General features: G+C 38.8%; 1 protein-coding gene across 5 annotated transcripts in view; it reads right to left on the bottom strand.

Moving 5' to 3' along the window:
* The window catches only part of tsc2 (TSC complex subunit 2), a 128,029-nt gene that overhangs the window by 99,713 nt on the left and 16,217 nt on the right, over positions 1 to 12,099 (bottom strand). For all 5 annotated transcript variants that reach the window (XM_073060205.1, XM_073060207.1, XM_073060210.1 and 2 more), the window contains exons 8-15: positions 10,458 to 10,583; positions 9,402 to 9,475; positions 9,163 to 9,289; positions 7,067 to 7,210; positions 4,262 to 4,399; positions 3,289 to 3,392; positions 2,651 to 2,732; positions 976 to 1,131 (exon numbers count right to left, since the gene is read on the bottom strand). In XM_073060205.1, coding sequence (XP_072916306.1) covers positions 976 to 1,131; positions 2,651 to 2,732; positions 3,289 to 3,392; positions 4,262 to 4,399; positions 7,067 to 7,210; positions 9,163 to 9,289; positions 9,402 to 9,475; positions 10,458 to 10,583 — 951 coding nt within the window. The remainder of the gene's footprint in view (positions 1 to 975; positions 1,132 to 2,650; positions 2,733 to 3,288; positions 3,393 to 4,261; positions 4,400 to 7,066; positions 7,211 to 9,162; positions 9,290 to 9,401; positions 9,476 to 10,457; positions 10,584 to 12,099) is intronic.

The raw sequence follows: 12,099 nt of genomic DNA, 5'->3' as shown, positions 1-12,099 counted from the left end.
TCTTTTTAATAATTTGATGCCATTCTTTACCAGCAGAGCCATGCCTCCCTCTCTGCCTACCTTACTATCCCTCCAATATAATGTGCAACCCTGGGCATGTTCTTTGTTGTCTTTCCAACATCGTACTTAGTGGAGCGCAGTTTCAGTGCAGTTGCCCAACTTCTTTCAAAGCAATGTAACTGACTACAAATTACTGAATACAAGTATCTGAGACTCCTTCTGAGTGACATTCCACCTGATGTTGAGAAGCTGATATCACTGCACCAAGTCCATCCATCTCACTGAAAGGTGAAAAAGCAATGAAATAGTGAATAGTTGGACTACTAATGCATGCTCTAAAATTGATTTTTGAAAATTGTTTTACTGTAATTGGAGAATTTTATTTGTAGCTTTAAATAGATTTGCAATTATTTGTCAGTGCTTTGAATGTATAGTTCCTATTTCCTTTCACTGTGCATTATAAATCAAAATTCTTTAGTTTTTACACCATGGCCTGAAAGGAATGGTCTCTGGGGATGTGGTCTGGGAGCCAAAGGGGTGGTAACCCAAAAAAGTTTGGGAACCACTGCTCTGGTGTGTGCAAAATTATAGCTCCTTTAATGTGTAATCTTAATATAATGAAATGCAAATTGTTTTTGAAATACAACTCAAAGGTATCCTAATATTTTTGTAGCTAAATCATGAGATTTTGCTTGTTTAAAATTCAAGTAACTACACTTTAAAAAAATAAATTTGTTCCATATGAAAACTTGTGAAATCAAACAAGATTGTGTTACTCAAGTAAGAATCAATTGCTGCGCAACACTGGCACTTAATACAAGGTTTTACACATTTAGAAACAATTTCAAGTTTGTCAAAAGCAACTGAGATGGTCAGTATAGTCAATGCAGTCAGTCACAAGCTAAATGTTATAATTCAATTGACAGAATGTTATTGAAATGCTATCTTTCAGTATGGTGTCTGTAGAACTGATACCTTTTCGATAATGTCCAAGAGACTGGTAAACTGAGGAGTGTTGCAGTCCACGGCCAGGTCTACTAGCAGTTGCGCGGCCAGTCTCCGCACCACATGGTCCTTGTCCTCTGCAATGTGCCCCAGCTGAGGGATCACCACAGCTTCAATTAACTCCTCCTATAAAAGGAACACAAGCTTTAAAATTAGCAAAAATAATCACCCGTCTGCCTCCAGGAAGGCTGTAAAACATAAAAGCAGAATTAGGCCATTTGGCCCATCAAGTCAATGTGTGTGTGTCTTATGTTTAATTTCAGTTTTTCCTGTGAATGCAGCTCACCTCTAGCTACGTGCTTGTGACGCTGCTGCAACCAACCCTTTCATTGCACCTGTGCATGTACTCATGCACTCAACTGTAAACTCAAATGACTGATTAAAACCTCCAAATACCCCTTTCAATAACTAAAGGCAACTTTTACCTAAACAACTCTTTTGTTACAAACATTAGAAAACACTACAGCACAATACAGGCCCTTCAGCCCACAAAGCTGTGGCGAACATGTCCTTACCTTACCTAGGGTTATCCATAGCTCTCTATTTTTCTAAGCTCCAATAAAGAATCAAAATTCCATAAGACCATCAGCCATTCTATCATGGCTAATTTATTATCTCTCTCAACCCCATTCTCCTGCCTTCATGTAACCTTTGGCACCCTAACTAATCAAGGACTGCCACCTTAAATATACCCAATGACTCAACTTGATTTACAACATTAACATATGGGATAACTCATCCTGGGCCTAGACATAAGGTGCAATCATAAGCGTGTCAACATATGTACTTTCTTAGGAGGTTCAACTCTTAACAAACTACTACAGATCTACTGTTGAAATTATCCCAAGCAGCTGCATCTGAGTCTGATACAGCAATTTAAATGCACAGGAAACACAAGACATTGCAGAAAGTACTGATTTCATCCAATACATCACAGGCACATCCCTCTCTACCCTAATGTCAAAGGCACTTTTGGCTAATTAATGCAACAGACACACAGACAGTTGAAGATTTACAGTGAATATAAGGAGTCAACCCATTCACAGAGCATAAGCCCCAAAACATGGAGGAAACTTAATTATCAATCTGCACCCAGGGTTCTTGCTCTGGTATAGGAGAGAGCAGAGATATACAAATTCTTAACCTATTTAAGAGAGGTCAACACTTAGAGTCAGAGTCATAGAAACAGGCCCTTTGACCCATCTAGTCCATGCTGACCCATTTAAACTGCCTACTCCCATTGATCTGCACTGGAACCATGAAATTACATAACAGAACATTTAAGCAATTTCAAACAAGAACATGTGTCCTGAAAACTTAATTTCCAAAACACAAGAGATTCTGCAGATACTTGGAAATCTCGGGCAACTGCTGGAGGAAGTCAGGTCAAGCAGCATAAATAGAGGGGAATAAACAGTCAATGTTCTGGGCCGAGACCCTTCATCAGGAATGGCCCGAACGTTGACTCTTTATTCCTTTCCAAAGATGCTGCCATGACTGGTTGAGTTCCTCTGGCTTGTTGCGTTAGATTTCCAAAACCAGGCTCAGGTGTGCAAAAATACCCTATAGCAACTGCCTTAAAATTTTTCCACATAAAAATCTGGCTGCCAAATCTTTGAAAGTACCCAAAAGTCTTTTCACTCACTTCATATAATTGTCTATTAATGCTCAAAATAAATAGCAGGACATCAAGTGCTTTCTTGCGAATGGTGCTTCGACTTTCATTCCTGGAAGATAAGATATGAGTTATTAAGACCAAATGCACAAGGATTTACAAGAATAAATATGGATTTGCAGTGCGATAATCAGAAAGATGGGTGGTGGAGTAGAGATATGTCTCAATCAAATGAGGTACAAGGCACTCCTGCTCTCCACATGCCTGCAGGTCACATTTGGGCAAGATGCAGCACCTGCATAGTGCCCCCCAATCAGAGTCATGTGAAGCCATGGGAGGAAGTGGTAGATGGTCATACAAGTAACTGCTGCATATCATGCCCTGGTTATGTAGCCACTGACGCCAGACAATCTCAGAAGTGTGTTGATAACTGCTGGGGTCATCCCCCTTGTAAAGACACTGCCCAGAAGGCAATGGCAAACCACTTCTGTAGAAAAATTAGCCAAGAATGATCATGGTCATGTAGACAGTGATCATCCACATCATACAACACAGCACATGACGATGATGATGAAGAATCAGGTAGAAAAAAAAACAAACCACCCCACAAAACTTACACGTCAATAAAAATACAAGAAACAAGACAGTAACTGAAAGTGGATTCTTACTTGAAGAACTTCTCCATTAGTTTCTGCAGATTCTGAATCCAGCAGTGTTTGGCAGGATGAACTGACTGAGCCCGGTATGACACTAGTGTAAGGACTGACATCTCCTTCAGATGTTTAAGGCAAAACACAATGAAAAAAATTAACGAGATCTACCAGCCTTAAATCACAAGTAAATCACTGCATCGTCATGAAGCATTACAGAATACAAACAGGAGCAGCCCACCTAGTTCATACCAAACTGTTAGTATGCCTAGTGTCACGACACGGACCATAGCCCTCCACACACCTCCCACCTATGTACTCACCTAAGCTTCTCTTAAATGTTGCATTTGAACCCACATCCACTACTTCCCATTGGCAGCTCATTCTACACTCACCACCAAGCGAAGATCTGCCTCTTGTCTCTTAAACATTTCAATTTTCACCTTTAACCCATGACCTCTAGTTCTAGTCTCACCCAACCTCAGTGGAAAAAGTTTGCTTAGAGTTACTGTATCTATACCCCTCATTTTTGTAGACCTCATTCAAATCTCCCTTCATTCCCCTATGCTCCAGGGATAAAGTCCTAACTGGCCCAAACTTTCCATATAACTAAGGTCCTCAAGACCCAGAAACATCTTTGTAAATTTTCTCTGCACTCTTTCAGTCTTATTGATAACATTCCTGTAGGTGGGTGATCAATTATTTTGTTAAGAAACATTCACACCAAGACCTTGCATTATAGCAGAGGAATAGATACATGCAAATGTTAGCAATGCCTCTTCAATTTGACTTCTCTATCTACTCTAGATGCCTACACAACACATTTCAAACCACACTTTACACTGTATAAGCTTAGTCTACGATAATATAGCTGCATCTGTGCATCAATGACAATTTCAATAACTACACTTAAAGAAATGATCATTTTAAGCTGATTATACACCACAAAAATAATTTGACCAAGAGCATAGTAGCAACTTTAGAATCTTACCGGCCTTTTATTGGAACACTTTTCAATCAGAGCAAATAATCGTTCCTGAGGACCGTGATAATCTTTTTGTTCATACAACTCTTCTACTGTGGTTAGCAACTCATGTACAATAACAGACAGTTCGTTACTACCCAGTGTCTAAAAATTAGGACCACAAAGATAATTAAGGGGATGTCCAACCAACATTAAAGTACAAGTTACTTAATTATGTTAGTGAATTCAAATAACATGTTTAAGTCTTTTTAAAACAGAGCTTTGAATTTATACATATTTTCCCAATTTCTCACAGCAGGCAGTCTTTTCCCCATGGAAGGAAGTGTAAAGCTGCAGTGGATAGACTTATGTTTATTTCGCAATACAGTGTGAAACAGGCGCCTCCGGCCCACCGGCTCACTGATTTCATCCAAGCCTAACCACAGGACAATTTACAATAACCTATTAACCGGTACATCTTTAGAGCATGGGAGGAAACTGGAACACCCGGAGAAAACACGTGCACATGGAAGAAAGAACAGACTTTCTTACAGATAACACCCGAGCTGAACTCCAGTGCCCTCAGGCTGTTATGCTAACCACTACACAAGAGAATTAAGGGGCAGGTTTTCCTCCCACACCCCCCCCCCCAAAAAAAAGAGAATGGTGGGAATAGGGAATGATCTGCTAGTAGCTAGATGAAGTGGTAGAGACATCGAAAGACATTAAGACTGGCATATGGGTAGAAAAGGTTCAAAGAGATAAGGGCCAAATGGTACCAGTAGGGCCAGCTCAGGTTGGCAAATTGGTCAGTATTGGAGTTGGGGGGAGAAGCTAAATACGGAGCCAGAGTTTTTTTGTGGATCTTCCAGCTTGTCCATGAAACAGCTCAATTTCTTCTCTTTTTCCCTTTTCAAGATGGCTGGGGTCCTGTCAGAGGCCGTGATCTATAGCTGCACTCATACTGCAGATCTTCATGGCAGTGGGTCTTGCTCTTGGAACGTGCCGAGCAGCCTGTATTTCAGGATCTCCAGGTGCGGCTTGGAAGATGGGCGCCTTCAGATGCGGCCACGTAGGCAACCCGATTCCTTGCTGGTGTCGCTGTCTGAAGCATCATGGAAGATCGTAACATCGAGACAGCAGCGTATGCTGCTGTCAAAAGGCGGCCCTCGAGTCAGGGGAATTTAAATAAGCAGCACTGCAAATTGTAACATCGAAACAGCAAGCTGTTGTCTCCCTCTCATCTGTTACAGGAGTGATACTTCTGTCCTTTGTTAGCGAGAGAGCCTGTTTGAGATGCCAAAGTGTTGGGATGGACAGTAGTTTTTGATGGGTTCAAGATCATTGTCTGTGGGGGTTTTGCTATTGCTTGCATGGTGGGTGGTGGGCATTGATGCTTTGCTGGAGTGAGGTGGTGGGGGGGCTTTTGCTGCTGCTGCTTGTGTGGGAGGGGGTTTTTGGGATTCTAATGTTTTCTGTCAGTCATTCTTTGGATTTTTTTTCTTGTGTTTCGTGGGTGTCTGTGGAAGTAGGAATTTCAAGTTGTATACATTCTGACATTAAACTGAATCATAACAAGTTGAACTGAAGGGCTTACTTCTATACTGTACAATTCTGACATTTCAATGCCAAGGGGGTACTTCTGCAAGAAAGCCAAAGCAAGCTTTGATAAAAATCCATCTGAAAAGACCCAGATCACAAGCTTAGAATCAAATGAGGGATATTGACCAACATGACAGGATTAATACCCTGCTCTTGGTTGAGATGCAACATCCCAACTATGACAGTGGAGCACTGACAGATGCAGTGTTCAAGAGTCTAGACAAGGATTGAAACCTGCAGCTCTCTCACTCAGAACAGTTAGAGCTCTTTCTAACAAGTCACAGACAATGGATACTTTTCACAAAGAGCACTAACTTCACTGCCAACGAGGAAGAAATAACTCTTACAATTAAAAACATCACCAAATCAATGGCAGAAAATTGATGCATTTACTTTAAAGTATTAGATCTCAGGAGAACAACTAATTGTCTAAAAAAAAATTTCACAAGTCATATGTTAAAACATCTAATAGCAAGTCTTTTAACTATTTTGAAGCTTGGATAAAAACCTTTAAAGGTAAAAAAAAAACTTCAAAGCTTTTAAACAATAAAAAAATGAAACAGTTAAATGATAACAAAAACTTACAGCATTTAAAGCTCACTGATCAGCCAGAGCCTCTGAAGACCATGGGAAATTGGGAATGGAACTGATATGGTTTCCAATATGGATGTATCAATAACATAACTGGGGAGGGGAAATGACCTGATGTACATTAAGAACCAGATTCAGCAATATGGGCTATTGAATACACAATTGGAAAAGGAAATGTAGAGATGTGTGTGAAGAATAATGGGCTGCATCCAACAGGAAATATCTTTCAGAAAAGTTGGTGTGGGCATGATGAACCAAGGAGTTCATTACCAATTCAAAATGTAAAAATCCAACAAGCTGCTATAATTGAACACGAGCTTCCCCATCTACTTCAGACTTTGGGAATGCATACGCGTTACAAATTTAGGCATCTTATTCCTTCGCAATTGATAGGTTACGCAACTTCCCACCAGAAAAAAATTAGACATTAGAGAGACAGCAGACAATAACTGAAAACAATCTCAGCTGTCTGAAGGGGCAAATAGCCCCTTTCATCCTTTCCATAGATGCTGCCTGATCTGCTGAATTCCTCCAGCATTTTGTTTGTTACCCGTTCATAGATATTATTTGTATTCAGGGAAACAACTCGGATTTTAGATTAAGGTGACAAATGTTCAAGCATACAGACTTCAAACCTACCTCAATTTGCTGAAGTAATCGCTCAACAATATCCAGAAGTTGTTCCCAGGTAACTACCTGCAATTCTTTTCCATACTTTTTAATTAATCGAGTGATGGACAGAACTATTTCATAGGACACTACAGCATTAGCACTTGTCATAGCCTGAAAGAAAAAAAATTGCATAGTATCTCTAAATTTTATATACAACATAAAAATTCAGTTGTAAACTGATCAGTTAATATTAGCTTTATGCCCGCAAGATAGTGACACTAACATTAATTGCAAGAGCATCTAATACTGCCCGAGTTGGAGCAACTATTTATTATATACTAACATCTCTAACATTCAACAATTTACTGAATGCCGGAAATACAGATCTGAATTAATTATTCTGTGGTAAGCAAGTATGCACAATAAAGTCTGAATTACTATGTGGGTTTTCTACATCCATTATCAATTGTAATGCGAAACAAATTTACAGTTCCTACATTAACATTTAGTTACGACATTGAAGGGGACTGATTTATCCAGTATCATTTACTTTTTTTTTGATGTTACTAAAACTTCAGTAAATTTCTACAGATGTACCATGGAGAGCATTCTGACTGGTTGCATCACAGTCTGATATGGAAGGGCCACCACACAGGATCAGAAAAAGCAGCAGTGTGTTGTAAAATCAGCCAGCTCCATCATAGGCACTAGCTTCCCTATCATCGAGGACTTCAAAAGGTGGTGCCTCAAAAAGGCAGCATTCACAATTGAAGACACTCACCAGCCAGATGATGATCACTGTTTATTGTTACCAGAGAGCAGGTACAGGAGCCTGAATAGACACACTTAACGTTTTAGGATCAGTTTCTTCCCCTCAACCATCAGATTTCTGAATTGACAATGAACCCATAAATGCTACCTCACTATTTTGCTCTTTTTGTTCTATTTTATCTTTTTTTTAAAATATACATATACTTATGAAAATTTGTAGTATATTTCATGTATTGCACTATACTGCTGCTGCAAAACAAAGTAACTGGGGAAAAAAATTAATTAGTGATAATAAAATCTGATTCTGATTACTGAGCAGTATAAAACTCGAATGCCAGTTAAGTGGATGAATAATGATCAGAGGAGCAGACTCAATGGGCCAAATGACCTAATTCTGCTTCTGTGTTTTATTATTTATGCAACTTACTGAATGTTTCACTTTGAGAGAACATTGGCCAACTTAGCATGTTTAATCAAAAAAAAGTGCTGGTTAAGCTAAAAGACCTAGCTATAAAAAAAGATAAGGAGACGGAACTACCTCATGCTCACACTATCTGCATCTTAACTGTCTCTCATACCTTTTACTACTTCTGATAAAAAGGTCAACCTGAAAAATTAGTTTTATTTCTCTTCAAAGATCCCATCTGACCAACTCAATAGTTTTGGAAGCACTTCAAGCATAATGAAGCAATTGAGTGTTTTTTTAATTAGTTTGTTTTATTCGTTTATTTTACTTAGGGATGTAGCATGATAATAGGCTCTTTGGCCCAATGAGCCTGTGCCACCCAATTACACCCCCATGGCCGATCAACCTCCTAACCTGTACAATTTTGGAATGTGGGAGGAAACTTGAGCACCCAATGTTCTTCATACCCTTAGTACTGAAATTAACAACAACAGGTACAACCTCAGAAAGAGTGAGTTCCTTTTAGAACAGGTAAGGAGGAATTCAATTAGCTGGAGGGCGGTGAATCTGTGGAATTCATGCTACGGATGGCTGTGGAGGCCAAATCATTGGGTATATTTAAAGTGAGGGTTAATAGGTTTTTGGTTAGTAAGGGTGTCAAGGGTTAGGGAGTGGGGTTGAGAAGGATAACAAATTAGCCATGATGGAATGGCAGAAAAGACTCGATGGGCCATATGGCAGAGTTCTGATCCAATGTCTTATGGTTTATGTAGCTCTGTATTAAACTTTTCCATTCCCAACACTTATCAGAATGGTAAGTACAGTAAACTTTAAAAAAAATTGGTGAAAAGTTGCACATAATCCTCTGCTGAAACCAAAGTGCAGTTAAGGAACCAATTTAGAATCCAAAGATACTTCTTGTTGAATAAAAATCACCCAATTTTACCTTATAAAAAGAGGGTAAAACAGATGTTGGGGTACTTTTCAGGGTAATGAGACGATGTGCACCCCAGAGAGCCATTCCAACAAAAAATACTGCACCTCTCAACAAGGCCGCATCATCCATGTGCATTCTAACAACAAAACAAAGTTAAATCAAATTACTGACTGATGCTTGAAGCATATACTGTACAAATATAAATAAGGTGTTTTTACATAAAAATCAGAATTAAAATGTATTCATACTTATCTTCCATAATGCGACACATTGTATAAATTGCACTGTGTCCCAAGTGAGTTCCCAGGACCTTTCGCATCAGCTAAGGAAGAGGAAAAAAAGTCGCAATCAGATTTATTATCACCAACTTATTTGACATAAACTTCATTTTTTATGGCTGCAGTGCATTGCAGAGACAAAATTACTCTAAATTATGACAGTGTTCATGTATCATTCTAAAACCCCACTGAAGGGGAAGATCCTGTCCTTTAATCACTGGGACTTCAAGCTCCTGTACTTCCTTAAATTTAATTCCTTAAATCTTAGCTTGGGTCACTGTCCTTGAATTGAAACATGCTTCCAACACCAAATTCAATGCCATCAGGAAGGAGATACAGGAGCCTTAGGTCCCAGAGCACCATGTTCAGAAACAGTTATTACCCTTCAACCATCAGGCTCCTGAACCAGCAAGGATAACTTCACTCACCTCAACACTGAACTGATTCCATAAGTCACAACTCCACAAATCATGTTCTCAATATTTATTACTTTTTTTCATTTGCACAATTCACTATCTTTTACATATTTTCAATCTTTGTGTGCAGTTTTCTATTGATTCTATTGTGCTTCTTTGTATTTATTGTGAATGCTCCCAAGAAAATGTCGTATATGGTGACATACAAGTACTTAGATAACAAATTTACTTTGAACATCACTACTTGATGACTGAATTTTTCCTCAAATATTTACCAGGACAAAACCTTCATGCAAAGCAAAGAAATTCTCCTTATAACAACTAAAAAAGAACAAGTCTAGACAAACACATTATCTAGATGAACTAATTCAAAGGAAGACATGGCAGTCCAAAACGTGGGTCTAGCTTAGAGATTAGTTGAGGCAAGGCACACATGAATCACGTGGTTTCATGATGAAGTATGCAATTTACATATTTTTACATATTACCTATAAAAAATTATTGAATGAAGAATGCTTAATCACCCAATATGTATACAAGATAACGGAAATACTACTGAACTATTAAATACACAACATTCACAGTCAAACATTTTTGGTTGTTGTCCTACCTTCCAACAAGATTCACAGAACTCCTTGACATTCACTGTATGACAAAGTGTTATGATAAATCCTGGGAGGGACTCTGAAGGCAAAGAATTGTAGCAGACAACAGCATCAAGGACTTGCAAGGAGACCTGAGAGAAAGGAATCTCTATATTAAAACAATTATTAAATTTCAACTTCAAAATCATGTCTAGAAAAAGAGCAGTGCACTACAAGACTGCCATATGAATTTACTTTATTGTCACCAAACAATTGATACTAGAGCACACAATCATCACAGCAGTATTTGATTCTGCGCTTCACGCTCCCTGAATTACAAATCGAAGTAAATATAATAAAAATTTAAATAAATCATAATTAGAAAATAGAAAAGGGAAAGTAAGTTAGTTCAAGTCAATTTAAAGCACCGATGTAAATCAATTATCCAATAAGCAATTTCAGATTATATTCACAATCAATGAATACAAAAAAAAAGCAAAACTATTTCTTGCATGGATAAAAGGGCTGTCTAAAGTATTATTTATGCTCTCAGTACATTCATATGCTCCCAGACAAAAACAAATCAAATCTTGAAATCCTAGGCAATATGAACAATTGCTTTTGTCTATGAAAAGCACACGTGAAGTCTGGTCAGTTCATATGATTGGAAATTCACAACTTCAGTGTTGTTTGCAGATTCTCATATGGTGACGAGGAGACGTACAGGAGTGAGATAGATTGGCTGGTTGAGTGACGTCATAACAAAAGCCTTGCACCCCGTATCAGTGAGATCAGACTGATTGTGGACCGAAGGGAAAGTTGAGAGAACACACAGTAGTTCTCATTGAGGAGTCAGTGCTGGAAGGGTGTCCAGTTTCATGTTCCTAGGTGTCAATATCTCAGAAAAATCTTATACTGGACCCAACATACCAATGCAATCATGGAGGAGTTTGAGAAGATTTGAAATGTCACACAAAACTCTAGCAAATTTTAACAGTTGAACCATAGAGAGCATTCTGAACGGTTGCATCAGCCTCTGGTATGGAGACACCAATGTATAGGATTAGAAAAGGCTGCAGAGGGTAGTAAATGCAACCAGTTCCATCATGGGCATGAACTTTCCCACCAAGGACATCGTCAAGAGATGTGACTATAGAAGGCAGCGTCCACCATTAAGAAGCCTCGCCATCCAATTCCTTCCTACCCTCCGAACTGCTTCTTCCCCTTCATCAGATTTCTGAACAATGCATGAGCCCATGAAAACTATGTCACTATTCTGTACTCTTTTTGCACTTCCATATTTTTTCTTTTACAACCTAATAGCAATTCTTTTTTATGTTCTGCACTGTACTGCTACAAAACAACAAATTTCACGACACATCAGTGGCACTGAACCTGATTCATTCTCTTCCAGTCACACCCTACTACAGTAATATTGGCAGCGGATACTATTTACTGAAGAAATTAAAATTCCATGGAAGAGCTCACTGAACAAGGATTGTGAAGGAGTAGACAAAACAAGTGTCTGCGTTCTTGCCAGCTGCTTGAAGTTTCCTGAATTAACTCTCTGGTTTGAAGTACAGGAAAGTGGACACAACAGAAGTCCTACCTCTGCTAATCAGACAATTTCCAAATAAGGGATGCTCTTCGATAAACAAAACAATTTAA

Source organism: Hemitrygon akajei, chromosome 11 (assembly GCF_048418815.1).
Source record: "Hemitrygon akajei chromosome 11, sHemAka1.3, whole genome shotgun sequence".
In the NCBI taxonomy this organism is placed as follows: Eukaryota; Metazoa; Chordata; class Chondrichthyes; order Myliobatiformes; family Dasyatidae; genus Hemitrygon; species Hemitrygon akajei.
This window is presented reverse-complemented; position numbering and strand designations above follow the sequence as displayed.